At 50.0% G+C, this 15,864-nt stretch overlaps 1 protein-coding gene across 1 annotated transcript in view; it reads left to right on the top strand.

Moving 5' to 3' along the window:
- SRL (sarcalumenin) overlaps window positions 1–15,625 on the top strand; it is a 71,213-nt gene extending 55,588 nt beyond the window's left edge. The window contains exons 3-9 of the mRNA XM_042780796.1: window positions 1,549–2,517; window positions 2,908–2,931; window positions 6,157–6,285; window positions 7,203–7,298; window positions 12,467–12,583; window positions 13,202–13,435; window positions 14,814–15,625. Coding sequence (XP_042636730.1) covers window positions 1,549–2,517; window positions 2,908–2,931; window positions 6,157–6,285; window positions 7,203–7,298; window positions 12,467–12,583; window positions 13,202–13,435; window positions 14,814–15,625 — 2,381 coding nt within the window. The remainder of the gene's footprint in view (window positions 1–1,548; window positions 2,518–2,907; window positions 2,932–6,156; window positions 6,286–7,202; window positions 7,299–12,466; window positions 12,584–13,201; window positions 13,436–14,813) is intronic.
- The last annotated feature ends 239 nt before the right edge of the window (window positions 15,626–15,864 follow it).

Genomic DNA, 15,864 nt, shown 5'->3' with positions numbered 1-15,864 from the left:
TATAGTTCTAGGTTGCACATTTAAGTCTTTGATCCATCTGGAGTTCGTTTTTGTGTGTGGTGTGAGGTACAGATCTTGTTTCATTTTTCTGCAAACCCCTGGGAATTCTTATAGAACATACAAATATACTTATAGAACCATTGTCTTTCAACCCTGAACATGGTCTTGGGTATACTCCCTGCTGCATAGACATACCTAATAGTTCAGCCTGTCCACTGCAGGGCTACTCTTAAGAAAAAGGCCCCACACTTCTCTCATCCTAAACTTGAGAGCAGTTTGGCTCTGTCAGCATCAATGAGAAAGTGCTTGTTCCTGATCCCTGGATGGTGCCCCAGCTCTCAGGGATCAGGGTGGTGGGTACCGCAAGGCAGGACCAAGGTGTGGCTTTTCTTTGTTTGAGGCCGAGATAGGAGTACCAGCTTGTGGCCTGAGAGAGCCGTGGGGGCATGTGTGCCCAGCATGAACGTGGGATGCTTCTTCCTTGGAACCGGGCAGATGCTCTGTGTTAGGCTGGTTGGAGCCAGCAGGGAGAGCTGGATGGTTATCTCAGCTGCCCTAGGGCCAGACTCCTGTGGTCCTGGCAGTGTTTTCCATGGTGGGCATCCTCCTTAGACAGATCCCAGCCTGGGTGGGCCAGGGCAGGAGGAGTCATGTCAGCCCCCTTAGTGAGGTCTCCTGGCCCCTTTTCCAAGTCTGCGATACTTGCCCCTTGCCAGGGATCTCTGACACAGAGCAGGCCCCACTGCGTTCCTGCTTTGCACCTCCTGTGCCCTCGGCCCTCCCAGTAAAGCCATCAGCCCTTAGAAGGGGATCCCCTTGGAAGGGGTTGGCTAAGGCCATTGGGAAGCCCAAGCCCTGCTCTTTTTGGATATGGTTCCTTCATGTCCACTCTAATCTGAGGTAGAGAGGCCAGCAAATGCCTGCCCTTAAGGGGACAGGGCTGGATGTGTGACTTAATAAGGTTGAGAGCCACAAGTAATCCCTTAAGTACTTTGCCGTGTAACCTAAGATTATCTCGCCTGCGAACACCTGTTTTCACTCCTTTGCTGATACTGGTATAAAAAGCCCGCTGGTTAATGACTCCAGGAACTGAGGTGGGGTGGCCTGTGTGCATATGCATTTGTCTTGGAAGTATCTCTTGGTAGGCCTGGCTGCACGTGCCCATTAACAAGGCTGAGGAAGGCTTGAAGGCTGACCTAAGTTTCCATTCCTGTAGAGTCACCAGGACCTAGCGGGAGAGTCAAGGTCAGGGGCAGGAGAGCCCCTGCCGCCCAGGTGCTGACTCCCTTTGGGAAGGACAGTGGGCGAGCGGTCCTCTCCCTCCCTGATCCTTGGTTTCCACGTGGAGGGGGGCGGGCGGTAAAAACAGTGCTCTGCGTATCCCACAGGGTAGGTAGGAAGACCCAGGGGCTTGAGAGTTAACTGCTCGGCAGGTCGACAGCGCGCTGCCAGAAGATGGGAGCTAGATGCATGTAGACATTTTTGAGAAGCGACGCGCGTGCCAGCCCAGTGGAACTGGAACTGACCAGTAATGTTCTAATCGTTTAGAACTGCAAGTCTCTGCCTCGGGGGGCACGGAGGATGTGGCCAATTTGTTGGAGAAGCAGTTCTCTACTGGAGACGCGAGTCTAGAGGAGAAGGAGAGGGCGCTGTACGCAGATGCCGTCCCTCCAGAGAAGACCCTGCCCATTCAAATCCCAGACGGCGGTGAGGCGGAGAGCCCGGAGAAGACCCCACCAGGGACCCCTCCCACGGCCGCCGGCGCGGGCACTGAGCCCCAGGCCAGCCTCCCCAATGCCTCGGCCTCGGAGTCCGCTCCTCCCGGGGGCGCTGCTGGGCCCGGGGAGGAAGAAGACGGGTCCTTGGAAGAGGGGCGGGCAGAGCTCGGGTCCCGAGAGGAGGCAGCGGCGAGCGGGCCCCCGACGGCGGGCGCGTTCAGCGGGGAGGCGGAAGGTCAGGCCCCTGAGGAGGCTGAGCAGGCCTCTGGGAGCGGACTGGTGGGGGAAGGCCACGCCTCGGGGACGGAAGGCGAGGGCGTCCCAGCGCCTGCGGGGGAGCCGGAAGTGCTCGGCGGAGAGCCGGAAGTGCCGGGCCGAGTCCCGGAGGTCGAGTCGGTGAATGGAGAATCTGAGGCTGATGCGGCCCCGGCGGCCAGGGCGGAGCCTGGGGACCCGGAGGAGCCCAGCCCCAGCCAGGAGGCTGGCGAAACGTCCGCGAAAGCACAGAGCTCTGAGGAGGTGCTTGTGCAGGGCGCTGACGAGGCCTCTTCTGAAGAGGAGGGTCGCGACGGCGATGGAGCCGCGGAGGAAGGAATGGCATCCGAAGAGTCTGAAGAGGACAGTGGCAGTGGGGCTAGTTCAGAAGAAGTGGGGGCTTCAGGCTCCGAAGAAGCCGGGGGATCCCGGGAAGCAGCAGAAAGTGCAATCCACGGGGAGGAGGGGGCCCAGCCGGACACGGAGGAATTGAGTACAGGGCCAGAGGACATGGAGGCAGAAGACCCTGAAGAGGGGGAGCCTGGTAGGGGCGCCCACGTTTGCTCCTCGGGGGTAGGAGTCCCTTAGGAGTAGCCCCAGCATCTTCTAGGAATCCTTGTGGGTGGAGGGATGGTCTGGGACAGAGTGGGAGGTTAGGTGCAGGCCCTGTGCAGGGGACCTGACCCACGGAGCTTTTTCTGGGCCACTTATTAGCCACCACCAGTTTGGAGGGACTTAGTGACAGTCAGTCCTGCAGGGCCCCGAATGCACTCTTAACACACCAGTGTTTTAACCTCAAGGATGGGAATAGTGGTGGGCCCACTGCAGGCAGGGGGACTCGAGGTGCAGGGAATGGTGGGGACAGGGTGAGGATCCTCCAGGTGATCACATTGGTGGGCCAGTACACTGATCACCCTTTAACTGTCCATGTCAGGTGTGGAGGACTGGGAGCTGGGTGGTAAGCATTGTGGTGGCTGGCTGTGACCACGAGTGCCCAAAGATGCCTCTGGGGTACAGGAGCGGCTGCCTCTCAGGGCTGGGGTCAGGATGGGTAGGGAGGTCAGGGCCAGTGCTATTGGGCAGCATTGTAGAGATTGCTCAGGCCTCTGGGATGGTCAGGGCTCCTCATGGCCTCATCTGACAAGTGTGCTGACTTGGACCAAAAGCTGGACTTTGCTACTAGAGGGATTAGGGTGCACCCATCACCTCAGAAGGAAGGTTGGGCAATCCTACTTCCATAGTGATACTGCCTCGGAAACCCAAGGAGGGGTCGCTATGAGTCGGGGGCGGACTCGACGGCAAACAACAACAAAACAACAACAACAACACCTGGAAAGATGCCTCCCCCTTACACTTCCTTGCAGGAATGTAATTTATGTTGCAGTGGTTAAGCACTGGCCTGCTAACTGAAAGGTCAGTGGTTTGAACCCACCAGCCACTCTGTGGGAGAAAGACGTGGCAGTCTTCTGTAAAGATTCAAACCCAAACCAAGCTCACTGCCATTGAGTTGATTCCAACTCATAGTGACCCCCATTGGGTTTCCAAGGCTGTAAATCTTTATGGAAGCAGATGGCCTCCTCATTATTTTGTGGACCAGCTGGTGGGTTTGAACTGCTGACCTTTTGGTTAGCACCCAAGTGCTTTACCCACTATACCACCAGAGCTCCTTCCATGAAGATTACAGCCTAGGAAAACCTAGAGGCAATTCTATACCCTGTCCTGTAGGGTCGTTGTGAGTTGGAATCGACAGCATGTGACACCACCACTGCTTGTTGGGCACTTGCACACTCTATACAGGGAGAGGACCTGTATGTAAATGCCTCTCCTCTGACCTCCCTGTTCTGAGTTTGTTTCAGGTAAAGAATCTAGCTTGAAGATCCTTCCCATCCCTAGTGGAACTGGTCTCCCTTTGCCCCACTGGCCTAAGCCCCTCACCCTCTGACTCAAAACTCAACTGCCATCAAGATTCTGTCTCATCCACAGAGCAGCTAGTGGGTTCAGACAGCTGCCCTTGTGGTTAGCAGCCCGATTACTTCACCAGTAGAGCTCTTCCCTCACCCTCTGGGTCTCCCCAGACCCTTTGTGCAGTCAGCCTGGGTAGCAACAGTTGTGATGGTGGAGGCCTCACAGACATCTCCTGCTGGTCGGATGCAACAGTTGGCTCTGACAAGACCCCTGGCCTCCTGGCCTCGGCCCCTCACCAGTGGGGTCCTGGTAGAGTGCTAGCTTAGTAGTGTCAGTTGTCTCCATAGTGCTTCTCCCTGGCTTTTGTTGCACCAAGATAGCCCCCACTGACCTCTGGGCTCCCCCCACTCACCCCTCACTGGAGCCCAGTGCCTAGGACTCCTACCTGTTTGTTGCTAACTACTGACTAGGGGCTTTCCCAGCTGTCTTTGCTGTCCCTTCACAGCTTGCACATCGCTTCCTCAGGGAATGTCGCTCTGGCTCCCTGTGCTATGGCTCAGTAGGCACCCTTCTCATGTGCCCTAGCTTTTTTTTTTTTTTTTCAAATTTGCTTTTGTTTTTGGGACTATACACAGAACACACAACCAATGCAACAATTTCTAACACACAATTCTGTGATACTGAATCCATTCTTTATGTTGTGTAACCATTTTTGCCTGCCTTCCTGAATTGTTTCTCCCATTAACATAAACTCACTGCCCGCTAATTTTTTTTTTTCCCCCGGTGTTCCTTCCCCTCCCCTCACCACCTTACAACTGTTAGTTTCTTATCTAATCTTTCAAGTTGCTGTTTTCAATCTGATCCCATGTTTAGTTCTTTAAAAGAGCACCATACTTAAGGCAGGCATTCTTTCTTAATTAAACTAGACTACTGTTTAGTTTTAAGAAAACTTCAGGGGATGGTTGATAAAGTTTAAAGATTATCTCTAGGTAATACTTTTGGGGTTTCATCCAGCCTCAGTGGCTGCAGAAATTCTGGATTCTATAAGAGTTTGAGATTCTGTTCTACGTTTCCCCCCTTTTGATTGGGATTTTTCTATAGTCTTTGATCAAAATGTTCAATAACCTCATAGCTTCTTGAGTATTTCTTTCCATAGCCACCATCACAGTTTGTAATTATGAGCTTTTTTTTTTTATTATTATTAGGATTTGGGTGAAGATTTACAGAGTAAATTCACTTTTCATACAGCAGTTCACATATACTTTGTCTCATGTCATTGACCAACATTTACAGTGCAGCAGCTCCCCTCCCACTTCCTCCCCATAGTTACCTCCTCCCAGTGTCCATCCCTTCATACTCTTCGAGAGGCCCATTGTCTGCCAACCCTGTATACGATCTTGGATACACTCTCCATTTAGACATACATAATTGTTTAGCTTGTTCACCCATCTATCCGTCCCTATACCCATGTTTGCTTTCATTAACAACTCAGTATTGTATTTACAAAGGGGTTCATATTTGTTGTTTGTACTGCCCATGTAACTCTCTCTGTCTTTCTCATCCTCAATGCTGCCATATTGGTCACTCACATTTGGCACATTGCCCTTCTCTTCACCCAAATCAATATTTATCTCTATCTATCTAACAGCATTCCCTCCCCTTCCCTCCCAGCCCTGGTAACCAACAAAGAAAATGTCCTCCAATATATAAACCTTTCCTTAACTTTCACAATAACGGACTAATACAATATTTGTCCTTTTGTGACTGACTTATTTCGCTCAGCATAATGCCCTCCAAGTTCATCCACGTTATGCGGTGTTTTGCAGATTCTACATTATTCTTTAGCGTTGCATAGTATTCCATTGTGTGAATGTACCAAAGTTTGGTTATCCATTCCTCAGTTGTTGGACATCTAGGTTGTTTCCAAGTTTTGGCTATTGTAAATAGTGTAATTATGAGCTATTTTTAAAAATTACTTATTACCTCTCTTCCCAATAACCTGTAAAACTCAAGGGCAGGAGCTATTTTGTGCTCTGTTGTATTCCCAGCATTGATGCTTGGAAATTGACATTCAGTAGGTGCTCACTACATATTTGTCGAGTAAGTAAAATGGATCACGGAGCTTAACAAATGTTGAGTATGGATTTTCCAATGCCGTCCTACAGAACTTGGTTCGCTTCCACTTGGCAAAGTTTCAGCGAGCATCTGCTCCAGGCTCTGCACCCGCCCGTCTTCACAGGGTTGTAGAGTCCAGCCAGGCCTGAGCCAGCTCTCACCTGACGCTACGCTGTGCTTCTCTCCCCAGAAGAGGCAGAGGATGTGAGTGAAGAAGCCCCGGTGCGGGACCGCTCCCACATCGAGGAAACTCTGATGCTGAATGAGGACAAGCCGGCTGATGACTTTTCAGGTAAGGAGGGTGATGAAGGGGGCCGGGGGGGGGCGTGCGGTGATGGCTTCTTGGTACCGGAGGGTGATGTGGTGGCAGGAGAGGACTGTTGGCGATAATTCATCATGTTTGTGGGTTTGGCTGTAAAGCCCTTTCATCACATTGGGTTTCTGTAGGTGACAAAGCCCTTTCATGTCCAGTATGTTATTTCCTCCTCGTAGGAGGCCCAAGATGGCAGCAGGGCCTGTTGTCTCCTGTCACTGAGGAGCTGGCTAAAAGCTTGGAGCAGGGCAGCAGTGTGTTCCTGACACATACCTGGAGGTCGCTGAGTGGGTGGAGTTCAGCGAGCCTGACCCTGGGCCACACGCTCCCTCCTCTCTGTCCCGTAGCTTCACCCCTGCAGGTGCCAGCCTTGCCCTGTGCCAGGTTGCAGAGCTGGGCTTCCACGTCTCCCTGGAACTGTGTTCTTTGCAGGAGGACACTTGGGGTGCCTGAGCCCTCCCAGGAGCACCTGGGGTGAGAGGTGCAGTAACGGTGAGGGCACAGGCTGCTGTAGGGAGCCTGCTAGGTGCCATGCCTCTGGGCCTTGTAGGCCTAAGACAAGCACAAGTAAGGTGGGGGTTGAAAGGAAACAGGGACTCTCAGCTGCCACAGAATGGGGCGTCAGTCCCCTGCCCGCTGGGAGCAGCCGGCCGGGAGGGGTAGGACCCGCTGCTGCAGTGGAGAGGGAGAAGAGGGGGCTGAAAACCAGAAGGGTCAGCAGGCTCTGCAGGGCACAGGGGCAGGTTGGAAAATTTCTGAAGTTGGGGATGGGAACCAGTGCCCCTCACAGTCACTGGGCTGCAAAAGGCCCTCCTGCCACCAGGCCGAGGCCACCCATGGCTCTGGCTGCAGGCTGCCCTGCCTTACGCGCTCCCCTCACTCTTCTCTGCCCCCAGCGGTGCTGCAGCGGCTTCGAAAGATCTACCATTCCTCCATCAAGCCCCTGGAGCAGTCTTACAAGTACAATGAGCTCCGGCAGCATGAGATCACAGGTACAGCCCCGTGGGCTTAGGGGATGGGGCCTGCAAATGAATGGGGTTGTTGGGCAGACAAGGCCCTTCCACCCACCACACGGTTCACTCCTCCACACCATGTGCCCTGAGCAGGCAGGGGCAGACACTCGGGAACGGAAGCCTCTTTGGGGGGGGGGGGGCTGTTTGTAGCTGCCGTCAAGTTGGCCCCAGCTCATGGTACCCCATGCACAGTGCAACAGACGCTGCCTGGTGCTGTGCTGTCCCCACGATTGGTTGCGGATGGACCTGTTAGGACCCACAGGGTTTTCACCGGCTGATTTTCATAAGTAGATCACCAGGCCTTTCCTTCTAGGGCTTTCCCATAGGTAGTTTCCTGCCTCAGCAGTTCTGCTCCAGTCCTTCAGACTTGATTTCCACGTGCACTCACGCTCTAGCCCCACAGGGGCTCCCTGTTGACTCACGGCATCAAGTCTTCACTCCTCTGCCTGGCCTAGATTCTTCCCCTCCTCGTCATCCGTCTTCCCATCCTGCATGCCTTCCATCTGGATTCTTTTCAAAGTTGGTTTTCAAAACAAGAACACATTAGATAGAGAAGAAGAACATTCAGTCGTACTGAATGGTACAGGCGGACCTCATATTATTGCAGTCCTCAGGTACTGAGTTTTTTGCAGATGGAAGGTTTGTGGGCGCCCTGCATTGTGTCTTTTGGCACCATTTTCCCAGTAGCATGTGCTCACTTTGTGTCTCTGTGTCCATTTTGGTAATTCTCACAATATTTCAAATTTTTCTGTAATGCTGTTGCACACTTAATAGACTACAGGAGAGTGTTAACATGACTTTTATACGCACTGGGAGACCAGAAAAGTTGTGTGCCTCACTTGGTGGCGATGTTAGCTTTATCACGGTAGTCTGGAACCGAATGCGCGGTACCTCTGAGGGCTGCCTTTACAAAGGAAACGTAAAAATGCCTCTCTTGATTCCATCCCTCAGATGCCCACTGTCGTCATTTCTTGTTTCCCAGACGTTTTCTTGGCATACATAAGCACATTCATCTCTTCATTTTTCAAAAACTGGATCATGTTATTCAAACTGTATGTGTTGGTGTGGTTGGGTGCCATCCAGTTTTTTCTGACTCACAGTGACGCCCTGGGACAGAGTGGAGCTGTCCCAGCAGGTTTCCTAGGCTGTCATCCTTACGGGGGCTGATCATTAGGTCTTCCATGGAATTGCTGGGTGGGTTCAAAACACCAACCTGTTGGTTAGCAAATGAGTGCATCACTGTTGTGCTACCAGGACTCCTGGTAGGTAGGGTTTTAGAAGGTACACGTGATTTCATTTACTAGAGAGGCACATTCACTGGTGCTGGGAGAACTCATGGGTTGCCCAGGGTCACACAGATGGAATTAAGGGCTCTTACCTTTCTACTTTGTCTCCAGTGGAAGACCTTGTTTTCACTTCTCCCTATCCTGTTTCTGGCAAGCCTAAAGGCAGGTTCTCTTTTTCTGTCTCATCAAGGATGTGTATGCATTTGTGTGAGGTTACAGAATCTCTCAGCTGGTTTGCATTGTCATCCACACTGTCCTTTCCTGGCTCTAAGACCAAGTGGTTTTGCCCTCCATCAACACTGTGGTCTTGAGGGCAGCAGAGGTGAGGGGGCTCTGGGCGCCCAGGGCATGGTGCCCGAAGGGGGCTGCTCACACTTTCTGGATCCGGCTCTTCTCAGCCTCTTGGGTCCCGAGTCTCCTGTCAGTGCTTTTGAGCAGCTCCTCCACAAGGCTGCCCCCCAGTGTCTCACCTGTTGCCTGCTGCCTAGGCCAGCAGTGCCCCCTAATGTTGAGCGCTAAAACAGCAGCACCCAGAAAAGTCCTCCTTGAGAGCCTGAAGGCCAGAGTTTACCTCAGCATCTCAGGCCTGTTTCAGAGAGAGACTGTAGAATCTTTGTGGCCACAGTGGGGTTCCTGTCTCTCCCTTCCTGCCCCCGAGACAGAGTTGACACCCAGACAGCCGTGTGCATCTCACTGTATTTACAGATGGAAGGGATGAGGCCAAGCCTGCGATCGTTGTCAGTATGTGCTACTGTTTGTAAGACACCATCTTGGCCTTCTAGGACTTAACTTCACCTTAAACCCAAAACCTATTGCTGTCAAGTAGATTCTGACTCGCAGCATCCCTAGGAGACAGAATGGAAGTGCCCCACAGGGTTTCCAGGGCTGTCATCTTTACAGAGCAGAGTGCCTCATCTTCCTTCCACAGAGCGTCCACTGGGTTCAACTGCTGACCTTTCATTAGCAGCTGAGTGCTTCACTATTGTGCCACCAGGGCTCCTTACACTGAGTACAGCGCCCAGGAATTGCCAATTTAGCATTTGGTCTTGGATACTGGCAGGTCTATCATGGCCTGTGGAGACTAACATTTGAGACTGGCCCTGAGCCCCAGGGTAGGGCTGAGCCTGCAGTGTGGATTTCAGTGGACACAGCTAAGGGGTGCGGAATAGGGAGGAGAGCTGCAGAGGCTGAGGGCAGGCAGGGCCTGACATCCAGACCGCTTCAGGTTCTAGCGCCTTGTTCCACACCCCATCACCTATTTCCAAGAGAACAGGATTTCAGTGGACACAGCTAAGGGGTGGGGGTTGGGGGGTGGGAGGAAAGCCGCAGAGGCTGAGGGCAGGCAGGGCCTGATGTCCAGATTGTGTCAGGTTCTAATGCCTTCTTCCACACCCCGTCACCTCCACACCCCGTCACCTCCACACGCCGTCACCTCCACACGCCGTCACCTCCACACCCGTCACCTCCACACCCCGTCACCTCCACACCCCGTCACCTCCACACCCCGTCACCTCCACACCCTGTCAGCTGTACCTGAGAAAACAGGATCTCCATCTCGCCACATAGCAGTTTGCCCCCCCTCCCCTTTTAACTGGTCTCATTCAGCTCTAAACCTGGACACCTTGCCCGTCGTGAGTTCTGAGTCAGTGTTGGTTGAATTCACTTGGGCCCTCCTTCTGGTGCAGACGTGACAGTGATCCATACAAGGCCAAAATCACATCTTCTGTCTTGTTGTTGTTGACCTGGGTGGTCACACAGCCATGCAGCAATGGCTCCACACTGATCCGGCATAGAATTACCCACTCAGCCTGATGGACCGTGTGGATGGCTGACAAATGAGCCGCTCCTAAAGTAAGAACGTTGTTGGTCCACTTGCATTTCTTTCTTTCTTTTTTTTGAATCTTACACCAAGGAAAAGTTTTTAGTGGAGTATAGATTACCAGTGATTTAAGAATGCATGGGTAAAGGCAGACACAGTGGCAGCACTGTCCAGCTGATGTCCAGACTCATCACTTTTGAAATACAAAACAGTGATCAGTGCTCCCCAACAGTCATTTTATTGAAACAAAAAGATTGTTAACTTGTTCTAGAACTCTTGTCACTCAGTTTTGTTTACAAATATTACTGAGTTTTTCAGTTTTGTCCCATATCAGAACTGTTTTTTTGACAAGCTCACTTCTCAAACTAGTATATAGTCATTTCTTGCAATTAAAGTCAGCATCTGTAGGAAGTTTCCCCAAGTCACAAGAATTTCAATACAGTTGTCGCTTTGAAAGCAGTTACCATTTGGGATTATCTTTGCTAAAATCCACATTATAGAAAGGCAGAAATATTAATGGGCAAAATATGGGGTTGAAGTTAGTGAGACTGAGAAGGAAGTGGTGTTACCTTTCACTGCAGACCAGCTGAAAGGGCTCCACACCTTGCTTTGGTCCTGGTGCTGGGGAGGTGGTTCCACTGGACCACAGTTGGCTGTATTGCTGTCCGTGTTGCATTTTCTGAAGGAGGCAGATTTTAACAATTAAGTTGCTCAACCAAGTAAGCAGAGGACTTTAAATTACTGTATACTTTAACTGCTTGAAATAAATTATTTTCTTAATTGGGTTTCCTGTCTGGAAAGGCAGCAAAATCTAGTTTGTTCCAAAATTAGAAGTCTGACTCAGAAGCTATTTGTAAGATGCCTGGCTATCTTCTGTCACCGGGTCAGTCATGAGGATGGACCTTCCTGAGCTCAGTAACTTAATAAATGTAAAAATGGCTTTGTCCATCAATGCAGAATATCATGAGCCAACACTCTCATAAAACAAGGTAGAAATCGGCTTGAATAAAACAAGAGGGTGGGAATATGTACGGTAATAAAAACGATCCTAATATACTTTGTCAGCAGTGATTATGATTTATATGTAAGTCTGCTAAAAATGAGCATGACTAGATTTGGGAATTTTCTTTTCCTAACATAATGCCCATTCACTATAAACTCAGCTAGTCCTAGTTTCTTACAGATCCCTTGTTACCATGGTGCTTTCTACCGCACCCTGGCCGCACACTGCACATTCGCTGCACAGCCATTTAACTTAACTTAGGAGTTAGGCCTGCCCAGCCTGCCTGTTAAGCCTCTCTTTCAAAATAGACCAGATGCCCTGAAGAGGATCTTGTGGTAAAACTCTGCACTTAAAAACCATGTATGAAGAGCCCTCATTGGCCTCCCATGGTTTCCAGCTCTCATTTCACATGATCACGGAAACAGTGCCATCTACTAATGACTCCTTCCTCATAGGAAGCTGAGTAGCTGTAAACATTCTTGTTCTGTTTTAAAACATTCCAGTACTTACTAATCCCAAAGATCCAAACACCATGTAGTTGTGGCATTTTGGGCATCAGAAGAGAAACTGTGTTTAGGATGAAGTGAGTTGGATTGTATTTTATACAGAAATTTGTCAGAAAGTACAGAATTATTGGAGAAATTGTGAAGAACTTCCATGAAGATAAACTTCTCACTTTGTGAAGTTGTTCCCAATGAGTTAGGAGTCTTGCCTCACCCCAGTCAGGAGTGTCAAAGGATTTTCCTTTCACTGTGGGTAAAAATACATATATCCCCAGGTTACGTATATTTATTAGGGTCTAAGCATCAGGAACACTGAGGAAGGGAATGCTGAGTAAGAAACACAAGGCCAGCCAACTCCAGGGCATATGTCAGCCACATACCATGGGCGTTTGGATTCACCTCACTGTGGGCAACGCCAACATTCAAGTGTGCTCCACCGCCCCACACCCCATGGCCAGCCCAGAGCAGATCCGGCCCAGTGTCTTCTCACAGGCTGAGTGCCTGGTTCACTTACATTCTAATTCCGTTGCCCTCAGACGGGGAGATCACATCCAAGCCCATGGTGCTGTTCCTGGGACCGTGGAGTGTCGGCAAATCAACCATGATAAACTACCTCCTCGGGCTGGAAAACACTCGCTACCAGCTCTATACAGGTAATGTTCAGGGGTTCTTTCTTGTTTCTTCTTCTGTTCTATGGTTTTATTATTATTATCATATATAAAGGAGCTCTGGTGACACAGTGCCTAAGGCATTTGACTGCTAACCAGAAGGTTGGTGATTGAAGCCCAGTGGCCACTCCATGGAAGGAAGACTGGGCAGTCTACTTCTGTACAGATTTACCACCTCGGAAACCCATATATTTTTCATCATAATTTGAGTGAAAGTTAACAGAGCAAGAGTGGGAGGAAAATGCGGACTAAAACCAGAATCACAAAAAAGAGCAGGCTTATTAAGACTGATAGAGACTGGAGAAACCCCCAAGACTATGGCCCTTAGACACCCCTCAGACCTGGAACTAGAGAGGTTTCTTGTGTGATTGTTGGTATTCACATGTCCTATGTGAAAGCACTATGAAAAATTAAAATATTTACGTGAGTCTTCAATAGAATAATGAAAAATATGTGTAAGGAACCAGTCCCTTAGCAAACACAAGATCCTAGTTCTGTGACGAAGCATGCCCGGCAGTAGCTCACACCCACATGCTCTGAGCTCCTTGGATCTCTTTCCTGGAGAGCCTTGTATTCCCCACTGATGCTATTCTTCGTGTGCAGGTGCTGAGCCCACCACCTCCGAGTTCACAGTCCTCCTGCACGGGCCCAAACTCAAAACCATTGAGGGCATTGTCATGGCTGCCGACAGTGCCCGGTCCTTCTCACCCCTTGAGAAGTTTGGTCAGAATTTTTTGGAGAAGCTGATTGGCATCGAGGTTCCCCACAAACTTCTGGAGCGGGTCACATTTGTGGACACACCAGGCATCATTGAGAACCGCAAGCAGCAAGAAAGAGGTAATTTTGCACTCACTCCCCAATAGCATGAGCTTTGCCTTAAAAGACTATTTTTGAAGCAGGTGATGGTAAGGAGGGGAGAATGTGGCCAGTGGTCTCTAAGACCAAGAGATACATCCTTCCTCCCACCCCCTTCTTGTCACTGTGTTGCCACTTAGGTTTTAGATGACCTTGTCCTACTTCCTCAAGGACTGGTTTGGTTTGGAGACAGTAATTATTTTCCTAAGGGGAGCACTGGTATTCCCAGGAAATAGCTCCAAAGGGTCCAAGCTGGGGCCAAATTGTCTTTGGGAGGCTTATTCGGTCCTGAGTGATTGATCAAGGGCCTGGACTTATCCCCATATAGGTGTACTTGACCTCTCGCTAATTTGAGTCGGGACTCTTCCTATGCCCAGTTCCTGCTTTATCAGGCCTGCTTCAGCATAAACCTTTATCAAGTTCTCCAAAGCTCTGCTTGCCTTCAGCTGGCAGGGTTCTGGGCTGTGACGTGGTGTGTAGGCAACTAGGTATTTCCATAACACAGGGCTGTATACAGAGATAAATCCTTGGAGGAATACATGACCAGGTGGTAGAACTCACTTTATGGTTATAACCAGAGTCTGTTTCGTTATTTATTAGTAACGATATTACCGCTAATAATTATAATAGTCAATTAACATTTGTTGCACTCCTGTTATGCATAGATAATTTTATGTATTATTGATTGATTAATCTGGGGCCAAGCTTCTGGAGCTTGGCTTTGTAAAAAAAAAACTTTTCAAGAGACCAGTCTGAGTCTTGTTTTGAAAATACAAAAAACTAGTAAGAAATTAAGGGAATTAAATTATATGGAGCACCTACTAGGTGAAAGGCACTGTGTGTGTTGGTGATTTTCCATATTTATAGCAACGTAGTTGTCTTTATATCAACTTGGGTATAATTGTCATTTTGTAGCTAAAAACTGTAGCTTGGAAAGCTTTAATTTGGAGTTAGCCACTGGCAAAGCCCCACATCCAATCCAGGTCTTGAAGTCGGGTCACCGTGTCTTTACCTTATATAATACATCCTCTCTTTCTACTTTTTCTAGTTTCCTTCAACATCTTTCCCATTGCTCCAGATCTTTCTAGACAGTAGGAAAAAATCTCCATTTAGAAAATAACATTTCACTTCCCTGGAGACTTGGATCCCACTGTAGCTTAAAACAAGGATCAGGCTATTCTTGGTGGAAGGTTGAGGAGGGGCAGGAGGTAGGCAAGTCATTCTTTAAAAGTCTCTAGAAACCCAGCAGATTCCCAGGGCCTTTACCTGTTTCAGCCCATAGAAGGGCTTGGTCCTGACAGGTGTGAGGGGTTTTAAGGAACTCCTACTCAGCTTGCCCTCTTGTTCCTGTTCCCCAAAGGTTACCCCTTCAATGACGTGTGCCAGTGGTTCATCGACAGAGCCGACCTCATCTTTGTCGTCTTTGACCCAACCAAGCTGGACGTGGGTCTGGAGCTCGAGATGCTCTTCCGCCAGCTGAAGGGCCGGGAATCCCAGATCAGGATCATCCTCAACAAGGCTGACAACCTGGCCACCCAGATGCTGATGCGCGTTTATGGTGCTCTCTTCTGGAGCTTGGCCCCTCTCATCAATGTCACAGAGCCCCCAAGGGTTTACGTCAGCTCCTTCTGGCCACAGGAGTACAAGCCTGACACCCACCGGGAGCTGTTTCTCCAGGAAGAGATCTCCCTCCTGGAGGACCTGAATCAGGTGATTGAGAACAGGTTGGAGAACAAGATCGCCTTCATTCGCCAGCACGCTATCCGGGTCCGTATCCATGCCCTCTTGGTTGACCGCTATCTGCAGACTTACAAGGATAAAATGACCTTTTTCAGTGATGGAGAACTGGTTTTTAAGGACATTGTGGAAGATCCCGATAAATTCTACATCTTTAAGACCATCCTGGCAAAGACCAATGTCAGCAAATTTGACCTTCCCAACCGTGACGCCTACAAGGACTTCTTTGGCATCAACCCCATTTCCAGTTTTAAGCTGCTCTCCCAACAGTGTTCCTACATGGGAGGCTGCTTCCTGGAGAAGATCGAGCGGGCCATCACCCACGAGCTTCCCAGCCTCCTGGGTAGCCTTGGGCTAGGGAAGAATCCAGGTGCTCTCAACTGTGACAAAACAGGGTGTGGAGAAACCCCAAAGAATCGCTATAAGAAACACTAGCTTGTGTGCAGCCATTCTCGAGTTCCTATTGGTGAATGAGCTTGTGTCCTAACTGTCTGAGAAGTCCTGGTTTAGTAACCCTTTGAGCCACACTGGCAAGGATTCGGCATTGGAGATTTGGGAGTTAATTGAGGCCGGGATAGAGGAAGGAACGCGGGTCAGAGGAGGAGAGTGGAAACTGTGAATTATAGTGTGCTTGTCTTGTCGCTTCAATCAGGTTCAATCAGGAGGCGAGTCGG

Source organism: Orycteropus afer, unplaced genomic scaffold (assembly GCF_000298275.1).
Source record: "Orycteropus afer afer isolate SDZICR_OR568_19922 unplaced genomic scaffold, OryAfe1.0 scaffold00061, whole genome shotgun sequence".
In the NCBI taxonomy this organism is placed as follows: Eukaryota; Metazoa; Chordata; class Mammalia; order Tubulidentata; family Orycteropodidae; genus Orycteropus; species Orycteropus afer.
Note: the sequence above shows the minus strand (reverse complement) of the source record. Positions and strands in the feature narration are given on the sequence as shown.